General features: G+C 36.6%; 2 protein-coding genes across 4 annotated transcripts in view; both read left to right on the forward strand.

The window, feature by feature from the left end:
* The window catches only part of CRTAM (cytotoxic and regulatory T cell molecule), a 29,789-nt gene extending 18,856 nt beyond the window's left edge, over positions 1–10,933 (forward strand). For 2 of the 3 annotated variants that reach the window (XM_039874720.1, XM_039874721.1), the window contains 6 exons: positions 512–673; positions 2,952–3,032; positions 5,005–5,082; positions 6,878–7,024; positions 8,600–8,686; positions 10,439–10,925. In XM_039874720.1, the coding sequence (XP_039730654.1) occupies positions 512–673; positions 2,952–3,032; positions 5,005–5,082; positions 6,878–7,024; positions 8,600–8,686; positions 10,439–10,569 (686 nt within the window). In that variant the 3' untranslated portion in view covers positions 10,570–10,925. Of the gene's footprint in view, positions 1–511; positions 674–1,615; positions 3,033–5,004; positions 5,083–6,877; positions 7,025–8,599; positions 8,687–10,438 lie in introns of those variants that run through there. The other variant, XM_039874722.1, reaches the window with a different exon arrangement.
* Positions 10,934–25,339: 14,406 nt separating this feature from the next.
* JHY (junctional cadherin complex regulator) overlaps positions 25,340–25,414 on the forward strand; it is a 66,894-nt gene continuing 66,819 nt past the window's right edge. The window contains exon 1 of the mRNA XM_039874727.1: positions 25,340–25,384. The gene's annotated coding sequence lies outside the window, so the exon portion shown is untranslated. The remainder of the gene's footprint in view (positions 25,385–25,414) is intronic.

Genomic DNA, 25,414 nt, shown 5'->3' on the forward strand with positions numbered 1-25,414 from the left:
GGGAACTATTCATAGTTCGCTTATATTTCAACAGACATTATATTTGATTTTACATAATCATAGATTCTTAGAGCTGGAAGGAACTCTTTATTGTTGAGGAAACCAAGGGTCATATGGAGTTTTAGAGAGAAAAAACCTAAAACCCAAGTCTGATTCCCAGGCCAGAACGAATTCTACTGCATTAAACATCTCTCCTTTAATTTGCCCTGTTTATTCAACCAGAGTCTTTGCATTTTACAACAATGTAAGACTGTCCTTCTTATATAACTGTTACAAGCTTTGGATTTTTTTTCAGTAGTGAAGGGTTTATAGAAACCTATTTATTCTGTTTGCCTGCTTCCCTTTGTAACTAGGGCCAAGTATGTACAAGGCAGGTATCTGTGATTAGAATGAAGTTAGAAATCTAACAGGTTTGTCAAGCTGTGAAGGTCCTTGGTTTCTGAGAGAACCAAACACATTTAGTAATGTTAAATAGCCACAAGCTCATACACCTTTTGAAATTTCTCCACAGGTGAAACCCACCATGAATTTGAAAATGATGGCAAGAAATGTAATAGCAGCAGCACAATCAGAGTCCATGCATATGGCAAAAACTCAACAGTGGACTGCATTATTCGACACAAAGGCCTGCAAGGAAGAAAACTGGTAGCATCTTTTCAGTTCAAAGATTTGGGTAAGAAGAACTAATGATTATGTCTATAATCATTTTTAATTTACCTTAGTATTACACTATCAAACAAAATTAAATGGAGTGGGAAAAGTCTTTCAGAGTGAGATTACTGTCAACAAAGCTCTCCTTATAGCAAACTCTTTTAATGGTTGAAATGTCTCCAGCTGGGCGAGAGGGATCTAACTGTTTCAATATTTGGAAGGACCCCAGTTGTGCCAAAAGCCTAGCACAGTGTCATAGGCAGTGTCATGCTTGTTTTTTTATAGTGACAGCTAGTATAACTTGAACTTACATCATTTTATTACAGTCATGTTTTTGGAAAGATTATATGAAGCATCTTTATATTTGACCCCAAAGGACATAATATTAACTGAAATAAATATAAACTTGTCTATATCGTTTTATGTTAATATAAAGCACTCATACAGCCAGATTGTCATGATTGCTCTTTAGATTTATTTTGTTATAACTGTTTTAAATATTTTAGTCTAATCATGTTAATATTCTGAGTAAAACACAATAATAATAAACAAAACATCAAATATTAAATGTGAAGAGGAGTTGCGTCCATTTACAGAATCTCTGTTCTCTAATTCCTTCACTATAAGTTAAAGAAACAATTTTAAAACTATATAAAACTTTTTGAGCCAAAAGGCATCCGATAAGAAGCAGCATGAACCACACCAGTCACTTTCTCATCAAACCAAAAGTAGTTTTTGAAGCAGCTGCATTTAGAAGACTCAAGAACCCACAATAATCTGACACAAATATTCTTGCCTCGTTATGATCCATCCCCTCTCCAGCCTCCGCCCTCATCAGTGGAATGGGAGCACAGGGCATCCGGGGGATGTAGGAGGATCACCAAAGAGAAAATTAGACCTTATTTATCTAATGCTTCTGAAAGACATTCAGAATCTTAAATTTAAAAAAAAAAAACAATATTGAAAAAAATTTTTTTCTTTTCAGCAATTGTTCAAACAACCTACAAATCATTACTACTGCAGAGGGAATCGATTTCTCCTTTCTAGCTATAGTCCTATATGACTCAAAATCATAGTCATAAAATATTTCTAATAATAATAATAGGTTAAAACTTTATTTTTATTTATGACTTATCGATTATTTAGCACCTACTGCCGGATCTCCAATTAGTATTTGAAGACCAACTCCAGTATCAGCTGTTGGTGGCTTCCATTTAGTTATGACTTCTCTTTGGCAAGCTACTTCATTGATACACAGATATTACAAATATTTTCTTCATCAAATGATTTAAAAATTTTGCTTACTGAAGATGCTTTAAAACACTTTTACAAATGAGCATTCTGACCCCTTTCATCTTTACACTCTGCACAGTGGAACAGGGGAGAAATGAGGACCAGGCGAGCATAGCATCTAGGAAAAGAAACGTGCCATCCTTAGAAAACCCACAGTGGTGCTTGGATGAGAACAGAAGAGCAGGGATAGATGAGACTGTCTTCAAAGCGATTTATCTTTTTAGTATTCCAAATGAGGATTATTGTTTTCCTATAATTTAGTGCAAGATGGGATAAAAACAAAAAGTGGAGCCACAGTTTGCAAACTTTTAGATTTCAAGGCCTCTCTACAAACATACGAGTAATTAAAAACCCCAAAGAACTTTTACTTATGTGAAATAAAGTTATTGAAATTTATCTATTAGAAATTAAAACTGAAAAAACTTTAAATGTTTTTTATTCAAAAATAATGTACTACATACTAATAGAAATGGCATATTTTTATGGAAAAATAGCTGTATTTTGCAACACTAAAAAATGTGAGAAAAAATGGCATTCTTTTATATCTTGAAAATCTCCTCAATGTCTGGCTTAACAAAAAACAATTAGGTTCTCATAACTACTACTTTCAATCTCATGCAATATATTGTCCTTCTTGGAGCCTGACTGCAAAGCTGCCTAACAAATAAGTAGGCCTATATGTAAAAGGGTACATAGAAAGAGGGATTGACAGGTAGATGGATAGAGATAGAGATAGCGAATACGCTTTGCTTATCACTGCCAAATGCACCACTCTTCAGAGGTCCAGCGTGCTGTATTTCTAAGCCAGGCAGCTTAGCAGATGGACAATCAGCAGGATACAGATTCACGAAACAGCACAAGAGCCGCAGAACTCATAGTTCTGAGGTTTCTGCAAAACCTCCACAAGCAGGTAGCAGCCAAATACATTCTCCAGCCTATTGTACTGAGTACGATGTGGGTAAAATTGTTCTCTGTAGTTGTAGAATTTTGTTTTTCTTCTTTCCTAGTTACTGATCAAGAGACAGCTTCAGATGCCCTGGAGAAAAGCTCTTCATCCTCACAAGACCCTCAGCAGCCCACCAGTACTGGTAAGTGTCGAAATCGTTAAAACAAAACAAACAAAAAAAAAATGGTGACTCTTTAGGAAGTCGATTATTCATTTCTAAGTTTTACATTTTTTCTTCGACTTTGTAACAAGACCATACAGGACCCTCTCCATCTGATTCTAGCTTTGTGATGACCTAGAGAAGTGCCATATCAGGAGTGTTCACTCTGTGGGATGGGCTTCAGGGTAACTATTGCCTTGTTAGGTTCTCTCTCTCTCTCTCTCTCTTACACACACACACACACACACACACCACACACACACACACACACACCACACACAATTGTGACATTTGAATTTTCACTATAGTAAAGGGCAAGGTTGAATTCATTTATAGAAAGAATCGTTTCTTTGTTTTTCAGTTTAGAACAGAACAAACACAAAATAAAGACTTGGTATCAACAGAAAGCAAAGAAGCAGAATCTGGAGATTTGGTGTTCTTTGTCATTGAATAACAAAATCCTCTTTGAAGGCTCATCAGTTACTTCGTCGACAAGAATTCAGATAGTTTTTGAAATATAAATGCAGAAGCATTTAGAAAGCCTAAATTATAATTCCAGTTTTTTACACAGTGAACCACTAGATGGTTAACTCTGAACAATGATCATATATTTAATTTATCTTTTAGCTAGCATAGTATCTGGTACTCAGCTGGTACTCAGAAAATGCAGTATAGATGAGTGAATGGATGAATGCATGCAGTTGCTATGGTGCTTTCATAAATTCCTACATGTCTTCTTTCTATTTCATATAGTGTCTCTATAACAATTTAATTTGGTGGAATAGTGCTTTCATATCATTATATTTATAGTTCTGAGTATTAGATCGCATTTAACAATTTTTTTTTATCTTAAGTAATATTTAAAAGTAAGTGTTTGGGGCTTTAAATGCTGATAAATACAATATGTGCCATACAGTTTTTTGAAGGACAATGAAAATTGAAATTGAAGTGAAGCAGCCACATTACTTGCTTTAATAATCCAATATTTTTACACATTTAGAATCTATTTGTCTTTAAATTGGCTTTCGTCACTACTAAATAACTCAATTTTCTGCCCTACATTTTAAAATATAATGTAAGATTTTTAAAATATGATTTTTAAACTTCCTTTCAGCTTTCAATTTCTACAATCTTATACTGTTAATAGTAGCCATTTTCAGTAGAAGAATGGGTGATTTCATTCCCCTCAGGATCCACACAGTGGCACTGTTCATCGGGCTAAAAAGCAAGAGACCGCAACAAAAACAATGAAAACAGAAAATAGGGAGGATAAACAGCAAAATCAGAAAAAGAGACCTCTTATTTTTATAATTTCTTTTACCTAGCAAAAGCATCATAGTACATCCCACTTCTGTGGCAAGGGTTGACATGGAGACATGCACAGTTTTGAATAACAACTAAGCCTACTTTTCAACATAAAAACCAAGCCTACTTTTCAACATAAAAACCATTGCTTTGGGCATTTGGGGCTGTAGGTTTTCCATCCATAAAACTCTCCACTGTTCAATTGCTATCTTGAAGCATCTTAAGGACCTTCTCACTAATAGGCCTGATTCAGGAAGGAAGTATACAATAATGGTTTTAATTTGGGGTTCTGAATTTCAATATTGGCTCTGCCACTTACTTGCTGCAGGGCTTTAGAAAATTTATTTACTTATTCAAAACTCTGTTTGCTCAGACCTGTGATGAGGAATTACATAAACCAAATACTCAGTTTAAGGCCTGGCACAAATTAAATGTTCAATAAACGCTTACCTTTAAAAAAAATGAGGCAAATTGACCCTGGCCATTTGCAACCCTGGCCAAGTCAGTAGTTTTAAAATGACCTCATTGTTGGTTTTTGATGAGGATCACTTCATTTGGTTTCCAAAGCTGCTTTGGGGTGACTATGTGTATATATACACACTATACATATATAGTCATATGTATATTTCATGTGTTTCATTCACCTTAGTCACAGTAATAGAAGATTCTAGTACATCAGAGATGGAAGAGGAAGAACAAACCACTCAAGACCCTGACTTGACCACTGGTAAGTGTCCCCCACCGCATTTAGAATAAACACTTGACATCTTAACCTCTTAATCAATAAATCTAAGGATGTTTTTCCATCTTCATTTTTCTTGTTCTTTCTATTGGTTAATCACTCCCGTGCTCCTTGACTTAGTTGCCTCCCTGGCTTATTTGACATACTCTGCTTGGTCCTGTTACTTTTTACTAACTACTCCTTCTCTGTGTCCATTAACTAGCTTCCCTTCCTCCTCTTCCTTCTTATATGTAGATATGCTTCTGATTTTCCTTCCTCATCCTTGGTTCTTTCCACAATTCTTAAAGAATTTACCCATTCCAAAAACTGTTCCTGTTGCTACCAGCAGGAGATTTCTATACCTGTATTTCCAGAACATTCTCCTGAGCATCAGTCCCTGTTTCATACCATTTCCTACATATCTCTAGTTGATTCTTCTGCTATATCCTCAAACTCAACATCACTAAAAACTGAACAGCATCTTTACCCACAGCTTATTTAAAGCATCACGGAGACCCAAACCTTGGTGTCATCCTTCATTACTATGTGTGCATGTGTATGTGTGTGTACATGTGTGTGTGTGCATGCATGTGTGTGTGTGTCTATTAGCCTATACTACATATAAATTCAGTCAGTTTCCAAGGACTTTTGAGTCTTCTCTTTCAGGTGCCACCACTCTGATGCAGACCTTCATGTCTTCTTTTATAATCCATTTTTAGCACTTAACTATCAAAACATCCCTTTGAACTTTTTACACCTGTGTTCAGAAAATCTTGGTGACTTCCCATAGTCTACAATGTAGAGCATAAGCCTTAAATCCTCCATAAGGTGTATTTTACCACCTCCCTATGCAGTTCTGTCTCTGTAAAGTCCTGACAAGAATGCACATTTTTTTTCCTGAAAACATCTCATTTTGATTACCCTGCCCTCGTTTATTCTAACCAGCTCTGATGAAAGGAAAGGCCTCATCACTCCTCTCCCTATACCTCTTTCAAGGTCAATATCTTCACTGAAAAATTTCCTGACAAACTTGGGGGCCACTCCTGCCTCTGAATCCCTGAACACATTATTATATTAACACATGTAGATCTAAAATTTGGCATAGATAGCTTCCTTCTGTTTGTTTTTTATTAATCTATTTGTTTACATATATAGACAACTATCACCTAAATCATAAGGATTGTGTCTCATGCAGCTCCAAGCACAATGTTCTACACATAGCTGATACTACTTAATTGCTTCTTGGTTGAGATGAGGGGACCAGTACATTTAGCAAACCTAGAGCCCAGAATTCTAGGTTTAGAAAGACCTAGAATTCTGGGCTCTAGGTTTGCTACATGTAAGGGGTCATTCAGTTTATCTCCAAATGCCTTCATGTAGGACCACATTTAAGCTAGCCAAGAATAATAAATATTCATTTTATTCACATAGTTTTTCAAATTCCCTAACACCCTCTTTTACTACCTAAACTACACTTTGCTAAAAAAAAAATCAATTTGAATCCTCAGACTATAATTTAAGTCAATATTCTCACGTTTTCTCCAGAAATGAAAAATAACTAGTTTAATATCTATGTAACTTAAAAACCTTTTTAAAATCATCCCACAAAATTGCTTTATTTGTATTCTTGTTTTCGGAGAATAAATAGTATGAACCTCTTTACCATCAGGGTAAAGCTCTTCTTTGTCTCTTCATCTGAGCTGTCTATTAGCCTATACTACATTTTAGAAGTATTGTGTATTCTCCTCAGTGACCTAAACAAACCCTCAAACTGTCTAAAATCCTTTTATTTTCCTTCTAGGAGCAAATTCTCAGTATACAGGATTGATGAAGAAGAAAAGTGGCATACTGCTCCTCACTCTTGTGTCCTTTCTCATTTTCATACTCTTTATTATCGTCCAGCTCTTTATAATGAAGCTTCGGAAAGCACATGTGATATGGAAAAAAGGTGAGTGGGCAGAGCACCTAATGGAGACTGAGATGCTGAAACAATAGGCTGGCAAACAAGAAAATTCTGTCAATTAAAGTTTTTCTGCTCCATGCTGCACAATTTATTTGACAGGTGTTGTCACTCAAATAAGCAAATGTTTGCTTTGCAGTAAACACGGGTTGTGAATCTCCAGGAACTATAGTAAAAGAGTGCATAACCAAGAGAAACTAGAGTAGCTCCAGGAATTAGAATTAAATTACAGAAGCTTCTACTCATAAAAAGATACAGAGTAAAGAGCTCATTTATTCATCCATTCATCCATCTATTCAATAAGTATTCACTGAGCACCTATTGTGTGCCAGGCACTGTTCCGGGTACTGGAGACACACCTGTTAACAAGATAGAGTAGGTTCCTACTCTCAAGGAGTTCATATTCTAGGAATGGTCAATCAAAGATTGAATATAACAGACTGTTTCAGTCCCATTCTTACTTTGAAAAAATGCACTCCACTTCCTTCACCCATAATATGTTAGAAATATTTTCCTAAGCATTCTGATTAAAAAGTTATCATTAGAAAAAAGTATTATACAACTAACATAAAAAATACCTATTAAAATACGTAGACTCAACATATCTCAGAGCCGGAAGGGAACTTAGAAGTTATCCAGAATAGCCATCTACTGGATTCATTCCACAAGTGTATGCCCAGATTAAATCCCCTCCTTATTTCTGAGTGGTTATTTAGCCCTGTGCTATTCAATACAGTAGCCACAAAATGGCTATCGAGCACTCAAGATGTGGCCAGTCCTCTTGAGATGTGCTGTAAGGATAAAATACACACCCAATTCTCAAGACTCAGTACACACACACACATACACAGATATAATATATCTAATGATAACATATTGGATCTACTACTTAAATGAAATATATTACTAACTTATTTTCACCTGCTTCTTTTTACTTTTCGAGCATGGCTAATAGAAAAATTAAAACTACAGTGTGACTTACATTATAGTGCTATTGGACAGTGCTGATTTAGCCACATATGATTCGAACACCTTCAGTGACGGAGAACCCATTATTTCTCAAAGCAAAATACTACATCTTTGAATAGCTACAATCCTTTTAAAAGTACCACTTCTCTGAGTTTAATATCAGTCTCTCTGGCTTTCGGATGGACTAAAATTCTCATGATAAGTAGACTGAAAAACAAGATCTGCCTTTTCAACTCTACCTGCACAATAGACAAATGTCATTGTATTGTTCCGAAATTTCCCATTAATGCTTCACCCCCAGAATTCTTTAAGGGCTACTGAAATCATTCTTTCCCAAAGGACAATATTTAATTCTAATCTGCCATCATTTGACTTCTGCAACTCTTATACTGCCTCGCACAGTGTTTGTAGGATTCAAGGCAAAAAAATAAAAAATGATTCGTTGAATGAGTAAGGACATGAGGTATGGATGGGGGAATGATAAGTCCACTATTATATAAAAACAGAGGTATAATCTTATTCAAACATACATATCTACATATAGGTGATGTTCATGGCACCTGAAATTAATAACTTAGTTTTCTTTATTTGCAGAAAATGAAATTTCTGAACACACTCTAGAAAGTTACAAATCAAGGTCAAATAATGAAGAAACATCATCCCAAGAGAAAAATAGCCAAAGTAAGTCAACCATGTGACCTGAGATGTGAAAAATGAGGTTCATTAATTTATTGCCTTTAAGAGAGAGGGTAAAAAATCAAAGTTTATTTTTTAGCACTAGAAAGTCAATTGTCTAAATCATCTTGTTGAAGTTAAGGAACTGCATCTTAAAAAAAAATAAAAAGTAGCTTTCAAATTCTTGTAGCTGAAGGTAAGCCCCTTTGGGAAGCTATCCCTGAGTCCTCAGTGACACATACAGGCACAACTCTGGACTATATGTCCTTCCTGTGCTCCAGAGTAGCCTATAAACATCTTCACCAATGAAGCTCTTCCACACCATATTGTTATTTTTGGTGTGTTGATTTAGCTACCATGATGCTCTTTCAGGTGGTAAATAATTGGATTTACTTTATGTGTATCCCCAGACTCTAGCACAGGACTTGGCATAATGGAGTTTGATAAATTTGTATAGAATAAATGAATACAAGACTTAACTAACTCAAGCAGAAATGTTTCCAATTTTTTGAATGACTTCATTGCAATTTCTCAAGCAAAATATGTAAAGAAAATGAAGTTTAAAAGGAAAGAGAGAGAGAGAGAGAGAGAGAATTCCTGACAAAGATCTAGTACACAGAAGCTAGAATTATAATAAGGCAAGAGCCTTATACCTTCCAACCATTTTGTTTCCTCCATTCAAATTAATTTATTCTATCTGCTAAGAGTTCCAAGAAATGCAGTAAGCTTTGCCACTAGTTTCTGTCAGTTTTGTTGAGACTTTTGTCAGAAGTGTGTCTTTACAATACCTCGGCCTTTTTTGTTTTGACCTAATAGGGTGTGACATTGAAAGAAAGAATAGCTGTACTAGCATGGAAAGGGGTACAAGGGATCAGACTGTGTGAGAACTGGGGGTGGGAGGGGAAAATGTGTAAGCTACATACAGTCTGTTGTATTGCAACCCATGTTTGTATAACATCAGTCTCTTCATATGTCAATATAATGTGTAAATATAGTGTGTAAATATAATGTGTAGAAGGATGTCAATATAATGTGTAAATGATGTCACTATAATGTGTAAATGTGTTGCTTCCTATGCCGATTTTCCTAGGAAAGGGGAACTAAAGCAGTAAAATTACAACCTTTAGCAGGAAAAGAAAAGCTCTAAGCTGCTGAACAAGCAGATGTCCTTGCAGTTACACCTTAAGAAAGTTTAAAGTGAGTACCTGCACTCAGGACTCTCTCCCCAGAAAGGTCTATCCCCAGGGGCTTGCCACAGCTCAAGGAGGTTCACTTTCTCCTGGGCTCTGATATCCACTTCCATCCCCCTTCCCTCAGTGCCCTCAAATACAGCATTTCAACTCTGTTGTGCTCACTTAAAAGATACTCACTCTCTGGAGCCACTACAGTCTGTGTAGATTTGCATAGGCTTTGAATGGTCAGCAGCAACACTATTTTACCCATAAGCCCTGTGACATATAGTATAAAATTTTGCTGAAGGCAATGCGGTTTTTGTTTAGCAACATATGTGTTATCTTATAGCAAAAATATCTATATGTTTATGTCAGGTTTATGAGTGTATTCTTTATGTAACAAGATTTTTTCAAAATTAAACTATAACAATGCATTTAGATAATTTATAGGCATCAATGAAATTCAGATTCAATTTTTTAAGACATAACACATGGACCTAAAAATATCATGTGCAATCACTGTTTCAAATAAAGAGGTGCAATGCTGTTCAAATAAATTTTCATCTTTGAAATGGTTTTCCTTTAGCTACCCGTTCTAAGAGCTGCATGAACTATATCACACAGTTGTACTCAGAAGCAAAAATAAAGCAGAAGGAAAATGCACACCATTCAAAATTAAAAGAAGAGTATGCTCAGATGCCAGAGAGCATTGTGTAGTGCTCCCTGCAATAGAAAATATAATTTCAAAGCAATCACATCATCACTTCCGTGGACAGCCTATGGGAAGAAGCCCGATTACTGTGACAGAAAAAACATACTTTGAGCGCAATGCAAGATGGTGTCCTGCCTCGTCAATCTGCCCCAGATTAAAAGCAGCAAAATGAGGACCAAACCATGGACATAAAGCTGCGTAGTTTAAAAAAATAAGTAAATAACCTCTTATGCCTGACACTACTTCAGAGCAGGAAGAGTCTACTAAACCTTGGGATTAAGTCTGCATGACTAACTAACATCTTACTGTGAAGGAACAGTTTTTAGATGGAACTAGTGAAACTATTTAAAATTTTTTTTTTAATCTTTTCTTTTGGTTTCCAAATAAAGAACTTTGGGATGAAAAGGACTTAAAGAAGGTCTCTAGTCCTGGGAGCTTACTTTCAAGATGGACTTGAAGATGTAACCAGCAGGTACACTGTCAGGGAGAAGTGATACATAATAACTAATCAGTCAGATGAGCATGACCACCCTAAGACAAGTGTGAGTTCAAGGTAGGCCCAAAGATTCAATTTTCTTAGATTTTCTTGCTAAATCACGCAAGCTGACCTGGTGACTTTTTTTTTTTTTAATGACACTTTATTACAAAAGCATACAAAAGAAAAATAATGAGTTTAATTTACTAATGACCTAATAGATACTTTTTAAAAATTATTTAACCTAGAGCAGAACATACATCTATTTCTTTTTCTAATGGTGGTATTCCAAGTTCTAGTGGTGGTATTCCTACTTTCACATGTGAAAGTGACATGTGGCATATCTTTTTCCCCCTTCCCATCAGTTTATTTAAAGTAGAACAAACTCTGATATTTATTTGTGACATTTCTGATTGTTTGGATCTGAATAACTTAATTCTAAAATAATACTCCCCCCCCACACACACACACACACACACTCTACCATATACACTCAAATTATTAGTTTGTAATTTGTTACAGAGGTCAGATCTAGCTGTGCTGATTTTTTTCTCTTGATAACTTTTTTTAACAATCACAAAATTACTGCAAGTCATAAAGAGAACAAAGCATTTTTCCTTCTGAAATATTTGAAAGTAAGTTGACATGATGCTCCATGACACCCCAAATACGTGAGTGTATATTTTCTACAAACGGGAACAGTCTCCTTTATAACTACAATGCAACCATCAAAATCAGATTAACATTAATATATTTCTACTGACAGTTCTCAGACTCTGTTCAAGTTTCTCCAATTGTCCTAGAGGATCTAGTTCAGAATCACATTTTAGTCTTATATATTTTGGCACAGTTCCTCAATCTTTCCTTCACTTTCATGACCTGGACATTTTTGAAGGGTATAGGCATTATTTTGTAGTCTGTCTCTAAGTCTGGCTTTGTCTGATGTTTTCTTATGATTAGATTCAGGTTACACAATTTTGACAGGACTATTGTAGAAGTGTTGTTTTATCACATTGTATTTTATTTATCTCATTATTGATGATGTTCACTTTGATCACTTGATTAAGGCGGTGTCTGCCAAACTTCTCTATGTAACAGTTACTCTTCTCTCCTTTCTAAGATAATATTTTGTGGAGAAATGCTTTAAAACTATGTAGCTATCCTGTTTCTCATCATACTTTCAAGTTATTCATGTATTTACTTATGTCTGCATGGACTCATGTTTTCCTCTGTTATTCAGTGGGTTACAATCTGCTACTATCTTATATTATTCACTAGGTTATAACTTGTTGCTATCAAATTAATCTGTTGTTAATTTGATGATCAAATTGTGGAAACAGGCTTTTGTGTCCTTCTTGTCCTCAGTCTTTGAGCACTTTCTTGCTTTCTGGTACAAGCATATTCTAGGCTTATCTTAAATTTTTCCTGCCCTGGCCCTATAATCAGCCATTTCTCCAAGGATCTCTGGTTTCATTTACTGGGAAATATTTTTTTAAAAGCCAAGACTCAAGGGCTAGGTGTTCTCATTGCTTTGGGGATATCACTGTTTAAGTCATCTCAGTAGATAGAACCATGAAATGTATTTATACATATAAGTATATACGTGTTTATGTGTGTGTTTGTGTGTATTGAACTCTGTCTATTGAAAACCTTGAGTTTATTCTAGTCTTCTTCCTTTCTGTATTTGTAACTATGCTTTCTGAGAAACCTGGCTTTCATTATCCTTAAATATTTATCTATTTGCTCAAAGTTCTCTATGTAAGCAGTCTTCTATCTCTGCTGTCATCCCATTTTCCTCAAGGATGTCTTCCTCTTGCTGCTCAAGTTCTGACTTCTCACACTGTGCTCCCATCTTGCCACGTGGATGCTGTCCTCACCAAGCTTGGGCTCTGACCCCACACAGGTTGCCCCACTGTATAGAAGCCCTATCTGCACATTAATACACACACTGCTCATGGTGACCCTGCACCCCACTCAGACTTGGACACCACATGCTGGGCAGTCCTCCTAGGAACGCTAACTCCTCACAGGGCTGGGGCTCAGCAACCCCTCTCTGGGCCTCCATAACTTCCCCACCAGCACCACTATGGACACCTACTTTGTTATAGTCTACCTAATGATGTCAGGATAGAATTGTTTGGGGAGAGAAGGGAAGTAAAAGAGTTAGAAGAATGGAAATGAGCCAAATGTCCTGATTTACAAGAGAGTTAAGACACCAAGGTGAAGCACATCATTTATAGTTTTGTAGCAGCTCTAAGACAGAAATCATTCACCAAGTCGTTCATATTCTGAAAACAATGCAGAGGGAAAAAATAGCTTTACTTCATAGATGGTGCTTATCGCAGCTAATTAAACCTAGGATTTCATAAAACAGGGATTCTCAGGCTTATCCTCAAAGATTAGTCTCAGCAGACCTAAAAGTGAAGCTTTGGATCTGCATTTTTTTTAAAGCTCCCTGAGTGGTTCCAACAGGTTGGGGTGCCCTAACGTAGCACAAACCAATTTTTTTTTTTCAAATCTAGCTGAAGTAAAAATATTTTCATTAAAGCAAAATTAGAAATAATATTTAGAAATATTATATTTTTCTGGAGACAGAGGACCTTATGAGTCTTCTAGTCCTACAAGGTGTAGAACTATACCCCAGTTACAGAGGCCGAACACATTCTATGGACAAAGAACATCCAACTTACATAGTGCCTAGCCCATGTTTCTCAATTTATATTTAGCAAGTAGCAGAGAGAAGACAGAAAAACAAAACAACATTTATAGAGGACCTACTATGAGCCAGACAATTTTTATGGGTATCTAATTTAAGCATCATAACAATCTTGCAAAGCAGATATTATAATACACATTTGGCCCATGACAAATGCTCTCAACTCTATGAAATGGCTTAGGAGGCTACCAAGATTATTTAACCAATTAAGGAGAGAGCCCAGATGCTGACATGGGCCTGTCTGGTTTTAATGCCATAGTAGGATGATTCCAGGGGATTTAAGAAGAAATGACATGTTAGATAGCTGTACTCAATACCTTTCAGTTGCCCCTCCATACTTTCCACTCTTTTCTACCTGCTGGGTACCCTAGAACACTGGCACTTTGGGCTATGTCAAGAGGGCTCCCTTGTCCCTTGCCCTCTCTGTGGCTTCCAGTTAGGAAATGTGGCATACCAGCAGGTGAGCAGAAAATGTGTGTGCAAGGTTTCAAGGAACTAATTGTATTTCCTGACCTGAGGTCACAGCTTCTGTCAGTCAGTTCTCTCTGTCTCTGGTTCTGGAATTTATGTACTTCCTTCACTTCATCAAGCCTAGAGGGATCCTGCACTGTCTTTTTTGGTTCCCACAAAGCTTTGTAACTAGTTCACTTATTAAATCTTCTCAAATGGCCCAGCTTGAGTTCTACAGAGACCCTAACCAATACAATAGCTATATTTACAGATTTCTTGCATCTCAACAAATCTAAATCAAGTATTATCGGTAAACACAGAATACTATAATTAGAAGGGATCTTAGTGTTCACTTTGAGCATTTCCTAGAATGTATTTTGAGGAACTCTGGTGGACTAGAAATATTAACAGGTGTTCTGTGGGGGGAAAATAACAAAAAATTGTCTGAGGTCAAGTTTGAAAATTGTTGAACACTCTCTCTCTCTCATAGAGGTCATGCATATTAACAGAGTAAAGGTTCTCAAAGTCTTCTCATAAAGGAATCAGTTTAGATTTATTTAAGCCAGCAAAGCTCAAACTTAACCAGCTAGAATAATTCATGACTGTTGCCCACCCAATGACCATTTGCCAATGTCTTCCTCCTTTCTAGCGGATCTTTAATTTTGTTCTAGTATCTGCCCCCCACTACTGTTCTGTACTTTAGAGGAGATGGGCCTCATCCCCATCCAAAAGGAGAAATCATGATTGGTTCGAACCAGTCATGGTCCCATTCCACTTGCTAGTGATTAGTTTGGGTTTGGGCACATAAAACAGTGCTGGCCATTGAGACAGGAGTGGAAATTTCTAGCTGACACCTGGGAAAGATGTTTCTTTATGATAAAAAGAGACACTCAGATTGAAAGCATCCTGCTTTATCCATGTTGTTGTCATAACTGCAAGTGATGCCTGGAACTGCCACCAGCATTTTCTCCCCATCAAGGAATTTGAGCTAACATGGTGAGGGTGCCATAGAAAAGAGACAGAGTGACACAAAATCCTTGATTTCCTCAGGCTGCTGAATATTTCAGAACTTCTTGGTAAATAAAATAAGAGCCCCACTTCGTTGTTTAGGCCAGGTAAACTGGATTTTAAATTACTTTCAGCTCCTAAACTATAAAATAGTTGTTTTAGGAAACATTAGTGTTCTAAAGAACACAATTTAGGAAATACTAATCTAGAGCAATTCTTTGTATTATAAATGAGGAAACTGAGGCCCAGAGGGGTTTCATCAGACATCAAAGACCACACAACTAATTAGTAAAACAGTTGAGATTAGAACTTTGGTCTCCTGGCTCCTAAAGAGACCAAAGCAGGATTATGCCTTTTTCTTTTCATATAACTTAAATCCCCCAAAAGAGCATTTCATGCTCACATCTTCTTATATATTGGAAGATGGAGCTAAAGAGCAACATAAAAATCTCTATTTAATGATCTTTCTTAGTTTTACCTTTTGGAGACTAAGTTAAAAGTTTGCTTATATTGCTTTCTCTCAAATTACTCAAAATAATAATAATAATAATAATAATAATAATAATAATAATAATGATAATAATAATAACCCACCCAAAACAAAGTTTTCTGGTGCCACGTATTAGCTATACCATCTATCATTAGGTGAACATAACAGAGAGAAAATTATACTACCCAAAGACTGAGCACACATCAAGTGGCGAGGCTCCCTACAGATGAAGATGGTTTGAACTGCTGATCATTCACGAATACACTGATTTAACCAAACGACATAATTGCATGTTACTTCCTCTGTTTGAAGTCATGACAATTTGCTATATTTATACTAGGGTTTTGGTCTATATGAAATGTAGTTCTATTTTTACAATATTATAACTTCTAAGAGAAAAGCCTTTTTCCTTCCTGTAATGCATTCATGAGCAATTTTGTCATGAACAAATTTGTCATCATTACTCTCTAGACTTGTTGAAATACGTTAATTTTTCTTACCTTTTCTTCTCTATGTCTTATTTTCAGATGGAAGCAAACCAAAATTAAGGCAACAAAGACTTCTTATATTCTCCCCAAATGCTTCACATTTTATTTAATTTATAAAATGCCTCTTATTTTTTAAAAAAGATATTTTGTCTATTGTAGAGAAGCTTAAATTTGTGGGAGTACCATGTAATGACATTTAAAAAGAGAAAATAATTCTGCCCAGTGAAACAATAGGTCACAATTTTTTTAAATTAAGTTTATTGGGGTAACATTGGTTAATACAATTATACAATTTTCAGGTGTACGTTATCATTTGACATTTGTATATTCTATTGTGTGTTTAATAGGTCACAATTTTTAATTAAGACAGGACACTTCTTTCGAATGAAGTCCTGATTTGTGAAATAAAACTTGTGTCCTTTTAGAAAAATATTAAACTCTATGACTTCCAATGTTTTGTTTTGTTTGAGGGAGACTAAGCCTCAGTTATCTAGACCAAATGTTCTAATTACCTCCTTTAGTGGAGACAAACCTAAAACAAATAAATGGGGCAGTGTTACTTTTTTAAAATGGAGGGAATTCCTTTCTTCTTCTTCTTCTTCTTCTCTCTCTCTCACCCCCACATTCCCCCTAAATTCCTTATTCCCAAATTGTGGTTAGTGGTTTGGGTCATGAAATAACCTCTTGTATCTTCAGTTTTCTCATCTGTAAAATGAGGATAACAGTTCTCACCACACAGGGTTAATGTGAGGATTTAATAAGATAAAAGATAATGCAGGCAAAATGTCCAGCGCAGTATTAGATATGTAATAAGTAAATGACAAATGTTAGTGTTTTTATCCTATATATTTGTTGAGTTCTCCCTGTACTAGTTTTAAACAGTGGCATGGAGACAAACCATTGAGTCTGGGTTTATTTACTGAGAACACTTTGATAAGTGGCTATGAAGCATTTTAACTTTAAAGCTCACAGAGACTGCACAAAGGGACTGTTATTAAAGAAAGACTCACAGAAGAACTCAGGGAACTTGATCATCTCATCTTATAAAACAAATCAGTAACAATTACAGGAATATGTTTTACTATTGGTGCTATCAAATAAAAATTTTGTATATGATAAAGGTACTATCTCAAATCTACTTATCTTCAAATTTATACTATTAAAGGTTTACTATGACAGACATGATAAATGATACAAATGAACAGCCAGAGGAAGAGGTCCTAGGGCAAGGTCTAGAAGAGTTCTGAGAACAGAAGCTTCAGGCCTCATGGAGTTGGGTTGCACCACCTTGCTGGCACATGGATGCGTTCACCAATCCAGAAGCTTCCCAGAATCCCATTATTTAGGGGATTTCATAGAGGTTCTAATATATAAGCAGGATTGATTAAATCATTGAACATTAATGATTCACACATTGTCCAGCCTCTCTCTTCAATCCTAAGGGTGGGGGGTAGGGCTGAAACTTCTAGCCCTCTAATCACATGATTGATACCTCTGGAAACCAGCCCCAATCCTGCAGCTATCTAAGGGTCCATCGAGAGTCACCTCATTAGCATAAACTCAGGGGGTTGGAAGGCACTTATTGTCAATAACCAAATATGCTCTTCTCACCCCCTCACTCGGGAAACTCTACAGGATTTAGAAGTTCTTGTTTCAGGAACCAGGGACAAAGACCAAATATTATTATAAAAGATGCTTCAATCACTTTTATCACTTAGGAAATTGCAAGGGTTTTGAAAGTTCTGTGCCAGGTACCAGGATATTGTGATTTGCAATATCACAATATCACAACTATTCATTGCAACACCATCTGTAACAACTCAAGTAACTATCGATTAGAGACTACTTGGGCATACCATGGAGTATTATACAACTATGAAAGGAATGGTGAGGAAGTTCATTGTATATTTCTATCGAGTGATCTCTAGGATATATTACTGAATGAAAAAAAGCCAGACATAGGAGAGAGTATACAGATTCCTTTAATTTGAGAAAGAGGGTGGGTTAGAAATATGTACATATTGGCTTATTTAAGAAGAAATGCTAAACTAAAAACTAACGAAAGTCATCACCTATATGAGCTAAGAGGAAACTGAGTGGAAGTAGAAGTTAGACTTCTCTAAATGTACCTGGCTTTACAGTCTTGGCTTTGAAACTACGTAAATGATTTACATAATCATTTTAAAAATTAAATCAAAATTAAAAATTAATTTCTTAAAAAAAACTGCAACTCGGGGAAAAATTATTTCAGGTTACTTTAAAACAAAGACATTTGACTACGTATATACACCGTCAGGATATATCCTGATGGCAAAAAGAACTACGAACAAATCTTAAATTGTTTTCAATAGTCATATTGTTAGTCACAACATTAGTAGTCATTTTCAAAGTATAAAATAACTAACTATACACTTTATCCTACACAAAATATGTTACTATCACTGGAACCAAGATTTTCAGCATGAAAGAAACATAAATATAAAATTGAATAAGTAAAAATCTTGTGTTCTTATATTTGAATTGGAAACAAATCACTAGTAATGTATTTTCCTCTTGAATAAAGAAATTTAAAAAAAGTATTTTCTGGCTTTTTCCACTGAAATAGCCTGGAGATAATAATCATTCCAGTAGCAATAAGCATCCTTAGTGCCCAGACCATGGCCTCTAAATAACATTCTAGATAAAACAATCCAATTAGCCATTGGAGAAATGGCTAATACTAGATCAGGGCAAGAAATGTATAAGATGAGCCTGAAAGATTTTATACCAGAAAACAAGGAAGCTTAAAGACAGGTCACCTTTATAGATTGCTCCAACACTAACTCTTTAATCTGAAATTGGAAATACATCATTAAAATCACTGTGTAATAAAAATGGCTATAGGTGCATGAAAAGATGCTCATCATCATTAGTCATTAGGGAAATGCAAGTTAAAACTACAGTGAGATAGAACTTCACACTAACATGGATAGCTACAATAAACAAGTCAGACAACAAGTTTTGGAAAGGATATAGAGAAATGGGAACCTTCGTAGATTATTGGTGGGAATATAAAGTATTTCAACCGCTTTGGAAAACAGCTTAGCAATGCCTCAAAATATTAAACACATAGTTACCAAGTGTCCCAGTAATTCCACTCCTAGGCATATATCCAAGAGAAGTGAAAACATATATCCACACAGAAACTTGTACATGACTGTGTATAACAGTATTACTCATAATAGTGAAAAGGTAGAAACAACCCAAATGTCTTTCAACTGATGAGTGGATAAATAAAATGTGGTATACAGTGGTATATTGTTTGGCAATAAAAATGAATGAACTATTGATACATGCTGCAACATAGATGAACCTTGAAAGCATTAAGCTAAGTGAAAGAAGTCAGACATACATACAAAAAGGAACACATATTGTATGATTCCACTTATACAAAATATCCAGAATAGGCAAATCCATAGAGATAAAGTAGATTAGTGGTTGCCAGGGTCTGAGGAAAAGAGGGAATGAGTAGTGACTACTAATGGGTATGGGGTTTCTTTGGGGGAGTTGTAGAATTAGTTGTAATGGTTGCACAGCTTTATGAATATACTAAAAACTACTGAATTGTGCACTTTAAAGAGGTGAATTGTGTGGTATGAGATGTGTATCTTGCTAAGGCTGTTATTTTCAAAAAATCACTTTATAGACTTGTTTGGATCCAACCAGTTATAAAAAGACATGTAGAAAACAATCTGGAAGTCGGAAGACTGACTCAGTATTAAATAATATTAAGGAGTCACTGTTAATTTTATTTTAGATGTGATAATACTATTGCAGATATTTAAAAATTATCTCTTAGAGATACAGCCTTAAGTATTTACAGATGAAACCATATAACAGCTGGGATCTGCATTTAAGTAATTTTGTGGGAGTAGAGCACAGTATGTGTAAAAACAAGATTGCTCACAGGTTGATACTGCTGAAGCTGGGTGAGGGCTATGTGCGTGTTCACTATACTTTTCTCTCTGCTGATGTGTATGTTCTTAAATTTCCTTAATAGAAATGTTTTAAAATTATTCTTAAGAAAGAAAACCAAGAAACAATAAAGAAAAGAGGCAGTAATTGAGAATTTGTTAATTCGTATTCATAATAGCCATGCTGTAGGATCATCTCATTCTGAAAGCTTCTGATCCCAGCTAGGCAGAATTCCCCTCTCCTCCTCTGGGCTCCCCCAGCACTTGACTCCTTCTAGAACAGTGTTAGGGTTACTTATACTTCTGTCTTTTAAATCATGTTGGCTGTGTAAACATATATTTATTACAACTTTCACTCTCTAAAATTTTCGACACTGGTCATTCTAAACAAATACTTTGAGGGGCAGGGGATAATTGAGAGTTTATTTCTTGAAACTTTAAACATTTTAATATTTTGGATAAAAATCTTTGCAAATATATTGCGTAATTTTTACCTTTCTAGTTAGCTTTTTATCAAATTTGTCTATTCTATACGAGTTTTTTAAAATTAATCATCATGGAAATTAATCATTGTGATTGCTATAATACTATGATTCTCACACAGGCTTTTCAGCTATAAGGATGCTTGTTGCATATGTCAAAGGACCCCAGGTTGCTTCACTTTTTTTTAGTCCCTTATTTTTGTGGTATTTCTGTCCCTTCACTTGCTGGTACTGTCCCTTCTCTCTGTCCTCAGAGTGGCCTTCCTTACTCATTTCTAATTTGCTCCTTCTAATTTAACATCTATGTGAAAGAACCAGGCATTTAAACTTGTTAGAGTTACTAAATAAATAAATAAATAAATAAATAAATAAATAAACAAACTTGTTAGAGTTACATATAGAGTAATGACACTTTCTGGCTACCCAGGACAATTTCAGTTTATATTGATTGTCTTAGTGTATTTATTAATAGCATCTTTTTAAAATTCTTGATTGTATTCTGGGTTTTAATAATAAATTATCTAATCATCTCAATTACGTGCCAAACAAGAGAATATCTCTATTAAAAGGCCTTATGGGCTACCTTCCATTCAAGTGCTAAAATGTAAGGACATTGTGGGTTTTGTTTAATGTTTATTGAAGATCTATTGGGTGCCAGGCACAATTCTGGTCCTTGCTCTCTGGGAGTTTATAGTACAGTAAGGAGGTGACGAAATCATTAACAGATAATTAGAAAGCAATGCCATACATGTGTATGGATAAAGACAGAAGCATGCATTTGGGCCCAGACCAAGGGCCATTTGTCAACCAAAAGGTTTGTGAACCTCAGCACTACTGATATTTTGAACTGGATAATTATTTTGTTGTAGAGGCTGCCCTGTGTGTTGTTGGATGTTTAGCAGCATTTCTGACCTCTGTTCACTAGATGTCAGTAGCACTCCCCTAAATCAAGACAATATAAATGGCCAGAAATGCTCCAGGTTGAGAACTATCCTAGTGTAAGAAACATGAGGACGGTGTCAGAGAACTGTCCAAAGTTTCTTCCTGAAGGAGATGAAACTAGGTCTTGTTGACTGAGTAGAAGATAAACCAAGAGAGAAAGGGGTAGAGGAAAGGGTTTGGCAAGCAGAGCACAAATTACAGATTAGGAGAGGGAAAGAAAGGAGTTGAAGGAATGGATTGAGTGGGAGTAGGGAAGGATTAAAATCAGTTCAGTACTACTAGCCTTTCTATTTTGATTATTCTGTACTTGTTTTTCTCATTCTTCTTAGTGTTTTGGTTAGTTTGGGTTCCATTCGAGATTAATTTTGAATAGATAATATATGCAAAAGCACTTTGCAGACCCTGAGAAATATTCATATGTAAATTATCATTACTATTATTAGCATAATAGCTGATAAAAACAATGCACTTTATGGCTTTATTTTGATTGCTTTCTATGATCCTTAAGAACTCTGAAGAACAGGGTATTACTGTGCTGCTTATTAAATCATCTCTCGGCTTCAAACACACTCATATTCTCTGTTGTGATGCTGAGGCAACCTCTGCAAATCTCATTTCTCCTTGGCCAGCCAGCTCCTTGTTAGGCTCTGCCAGTCGGGGGCACTAGATGAAGACTACAAGGCTGGAAAAGTGAAAAGGACTGCTCCTCCTTTGCTATCCTCTTCCTCTCAGCATCACCCTAATGGTGTTTCTTTATCCCAGCAGCTCAGTCTGTTTCAGTAGCAGCAGCAGTTCATTCCCCTTTCCCAATACTCCCAGAACTAGCTTCATCATACCTTTTCAAAGATAACAGCACCCATCAGCTTGGGATTTTCTCCTCCTTAGAAGCCTGGTTCCTGGCTCTAGCCCCTTCCTCTAAGCCTCTAAACCAGAGGTCCCAACCTTTTTGGCACCAGGGACCAGTGCTCCTATGAGCATCTAATGCCTGATGATCTGAGATGGAGCTGAGGCAGTGATGCTAGCGCTGGGGAAAGGCTGCAAATACAGATGCAGCTTCGCTCCTTTGCCCACCACTCACCTCCTACTGTGTGGCCCAGTTCCTAACAGGGCACAGACCAGTACCAGTCTGAGACCCTGCTCTCAACGTTAATAATTCTAAATTCCCCCCTGTGTTTTCCCAGAATTAGGGATGGCAGTTGCTTCCTGTAGTTAGTACTCCCTTGATACCTATGTTTCCTTTTTAACTTTTCAGTTAATGAACCTTCATATTAAATTATTTCTGTTAAAATAACTAGTGTGGTTTCCGTCTCCTGATTGGACTCTGACTGCCATTTGTGTTTATTATTACTGTCTTTGGTCACTCTAAATAAGAAAAGTCAGGATACCCATTACAGAGAAGGAAGGAGGAAAATCAAGCTCAGGGTATTCCATGTTCTGTCTGTCTCTGCAAGTAGCTGCTGGATTGGTAGACTTTGGAGTCACATAGGAACCACTCAGAAAAGCAGCATAAAGTCTATTCTGAATAATGCAGAAAGCACTTGAACAGTCTAAAGAACTGTCAGAGTAGGCAGATAGACAGATATGAACTGAAAGATGAGAAATCCATAAGGGCACAGACATGGTCACCATGAGCCCTGATAGGCCCTTAGAGGAGCTCAAAGCCCACAGCATCCTGACCCAGAGACACAGGTGGTCTTTCCACAAAGACGCATACACAGATCAGGCCTTGTTCACTTTTACCCTAATTATTTCCTCATTATACAGCTACTAATAAATTAGCATTACAGTTAAGGCTGTACCCATCATGCATCTGATGCCTTGACAGTTCTGAAAAACACAAAAGAGGCAAGAAAAGGGGTGTCTCCCTAATTCCAAAAAAACTACCTTCTTTCTACATAGAGTCCACCCAAAACCATGAATATTCCACCCTTTAGATAGATCAATAGATAAAACCCCCAAACCCACAACAAGGCAAGGGAGTTCCCTCTGAGCTTGCCCACTCTCCAGTCTGAGAATGTACTTTCACTTTTAAGAGTGTATTTTGCTTCCAATAAACTTGAGCTGTTGCTTCATTGCCTTCGCTGTCTATCTGTGAATTCTTTTTCTTGTGAAGTTGACAAGAATTGAGTCACCTGTCTGGTGATAGAACCATGGCATCAATTTTCACTGACCAGTAGATAAGAGGTGATCAAGTGTGAATGACTCAGCACTGATTCCATTACATATTCAGGAAGCTGCCATGAGGACTAAATCCTTCTACTTGGGGTTTCTTTGCATGTTTGCAGTTGCTCTAATGTTAATTTATATAACACATGGGCAGAATTACACCAATGTTTTCTGCTACCTTGTTTTCCTTTCTTCAAAACACATTGAAGTCCTATTGTGCACTCATAAGACAAGGTCCCTGCTGTCGAAAAAATAAAAAACAAAACAACTAACTCGAATAAAAACTAACTTTAATAAAAACCAAGATAAAAATAAATTCAGTAGTAAGGGTATTTCCCAATTTTCTGTGCTCCCTATCATTTATTTGGCAACTGGTATTGAAGCATTCTTACTTTGTCAAAGACAGTTATTCGAATCTACTTGTGGTTTTAATGCTATTTTAATGTAAATATAATTACTAACACTTCGTTTATTTCTTTTAAAGCCTTTTTAATAATATTTTACACATACATAAATGTATAGCTTAATGAATTGTTATAAAATAACCAGTATTAAAAGTCAAGACATAGAATCTCAAAAGCACTCTCTCCCAAAACCCTGACCTGGTCTGTCAGAGCTGACCATGATTCTAACTTTAGTAAAAACCACTATTTTGCTTTTTTTCCACTAAGAATGCATCCATAAACAGAATACAGTTTGATTTTGCCTGTTTTAATTTTTAAATACAAAATCACACAATATGTATTTTGAGTTTTGTGGTTTTTTTACTCATTATATTTTTTAAGATGCCTCTGTATCATTTCATGCAGCTGTATTTCATTCATTTTCATTATTGTATAGCATGCCAGTATATGGAATACCACAATTTAATTAATCACTCTATTCTTATTTCCAGTTTGGGTACACACGGACACACACTTTCTTAATGTAAATACGTAAAAGTGAAATTGCATAGGGCATATATATCCTAGCTACTGTCCAACCACTTTCCAAAGAGGTTGCACCACTTCACGCTCCCATCTGCAGCATAAGGATTCTTTGCTCTATGTCTTTCCCAGCTCTGGGAACCGTCAGGCACTTTAATTTATGCCCATCTGGTGAATAAGATGCCACATCCACCGTTGTTTTAATTTGCCCTCTTCTGATTATTAATGAATTAAGTACCTTTTTAATCAACGACAAATATTTATTGGTCGTTTGGATTTCTTTTATGAAATTCCGTTCAAGTCATTTGCCCATTCTTTAATTGGAGTCTTCTCCTTGATTTGTAAGAGTTCACGTATTCTCAGCAGCATGCCTGCCCTCGCTTTCCAACTTTAGAAAGTCAGAGTGGCCAGACAGCAGCAGCCTCACCGAGAGCTCCCGGGGGCCCGCGGGGGTCTGCCCCCTGACACCATCATCACTACCGCTTCCAACTTCTCCGCCTGAGCAGGTGTCACCGGACGTGGTGGCGGCGACCGCAACGGCCCCGCCCGCTCGGTGGGGCCCCGCCCGCGGCCGTGCCAGGCCCCAGTCACGCGGCGTCTCGGTCTCCAGGGCAGCGCTGGGCGACGCGGGCGGGCGGGGACCGGGGGAGGTGCCTGGGCAGCTGCGGTAGCGCGGGAGGATGCGGGGTTGCCGGGGTCGCAGCAGACAAGGAGCGCCAGACAGGTGACGGGCGGTTGCCCTGGAACGGGGTGG

The sequence above is a fragment of the Pteropus medius genome, unplaced genomic scaffold (assembly GCF_902729225.1).
Source record: "Pteropus medius unplaced genomic scaffold, Ma_sr-lr_union100, whole genome shotgun sequence".
NCBI lineage: Eukaryota > Metazoa > Chordata > Mammalia > Chiroptera > Pteropodidae > Pteropus > Pteropus medius.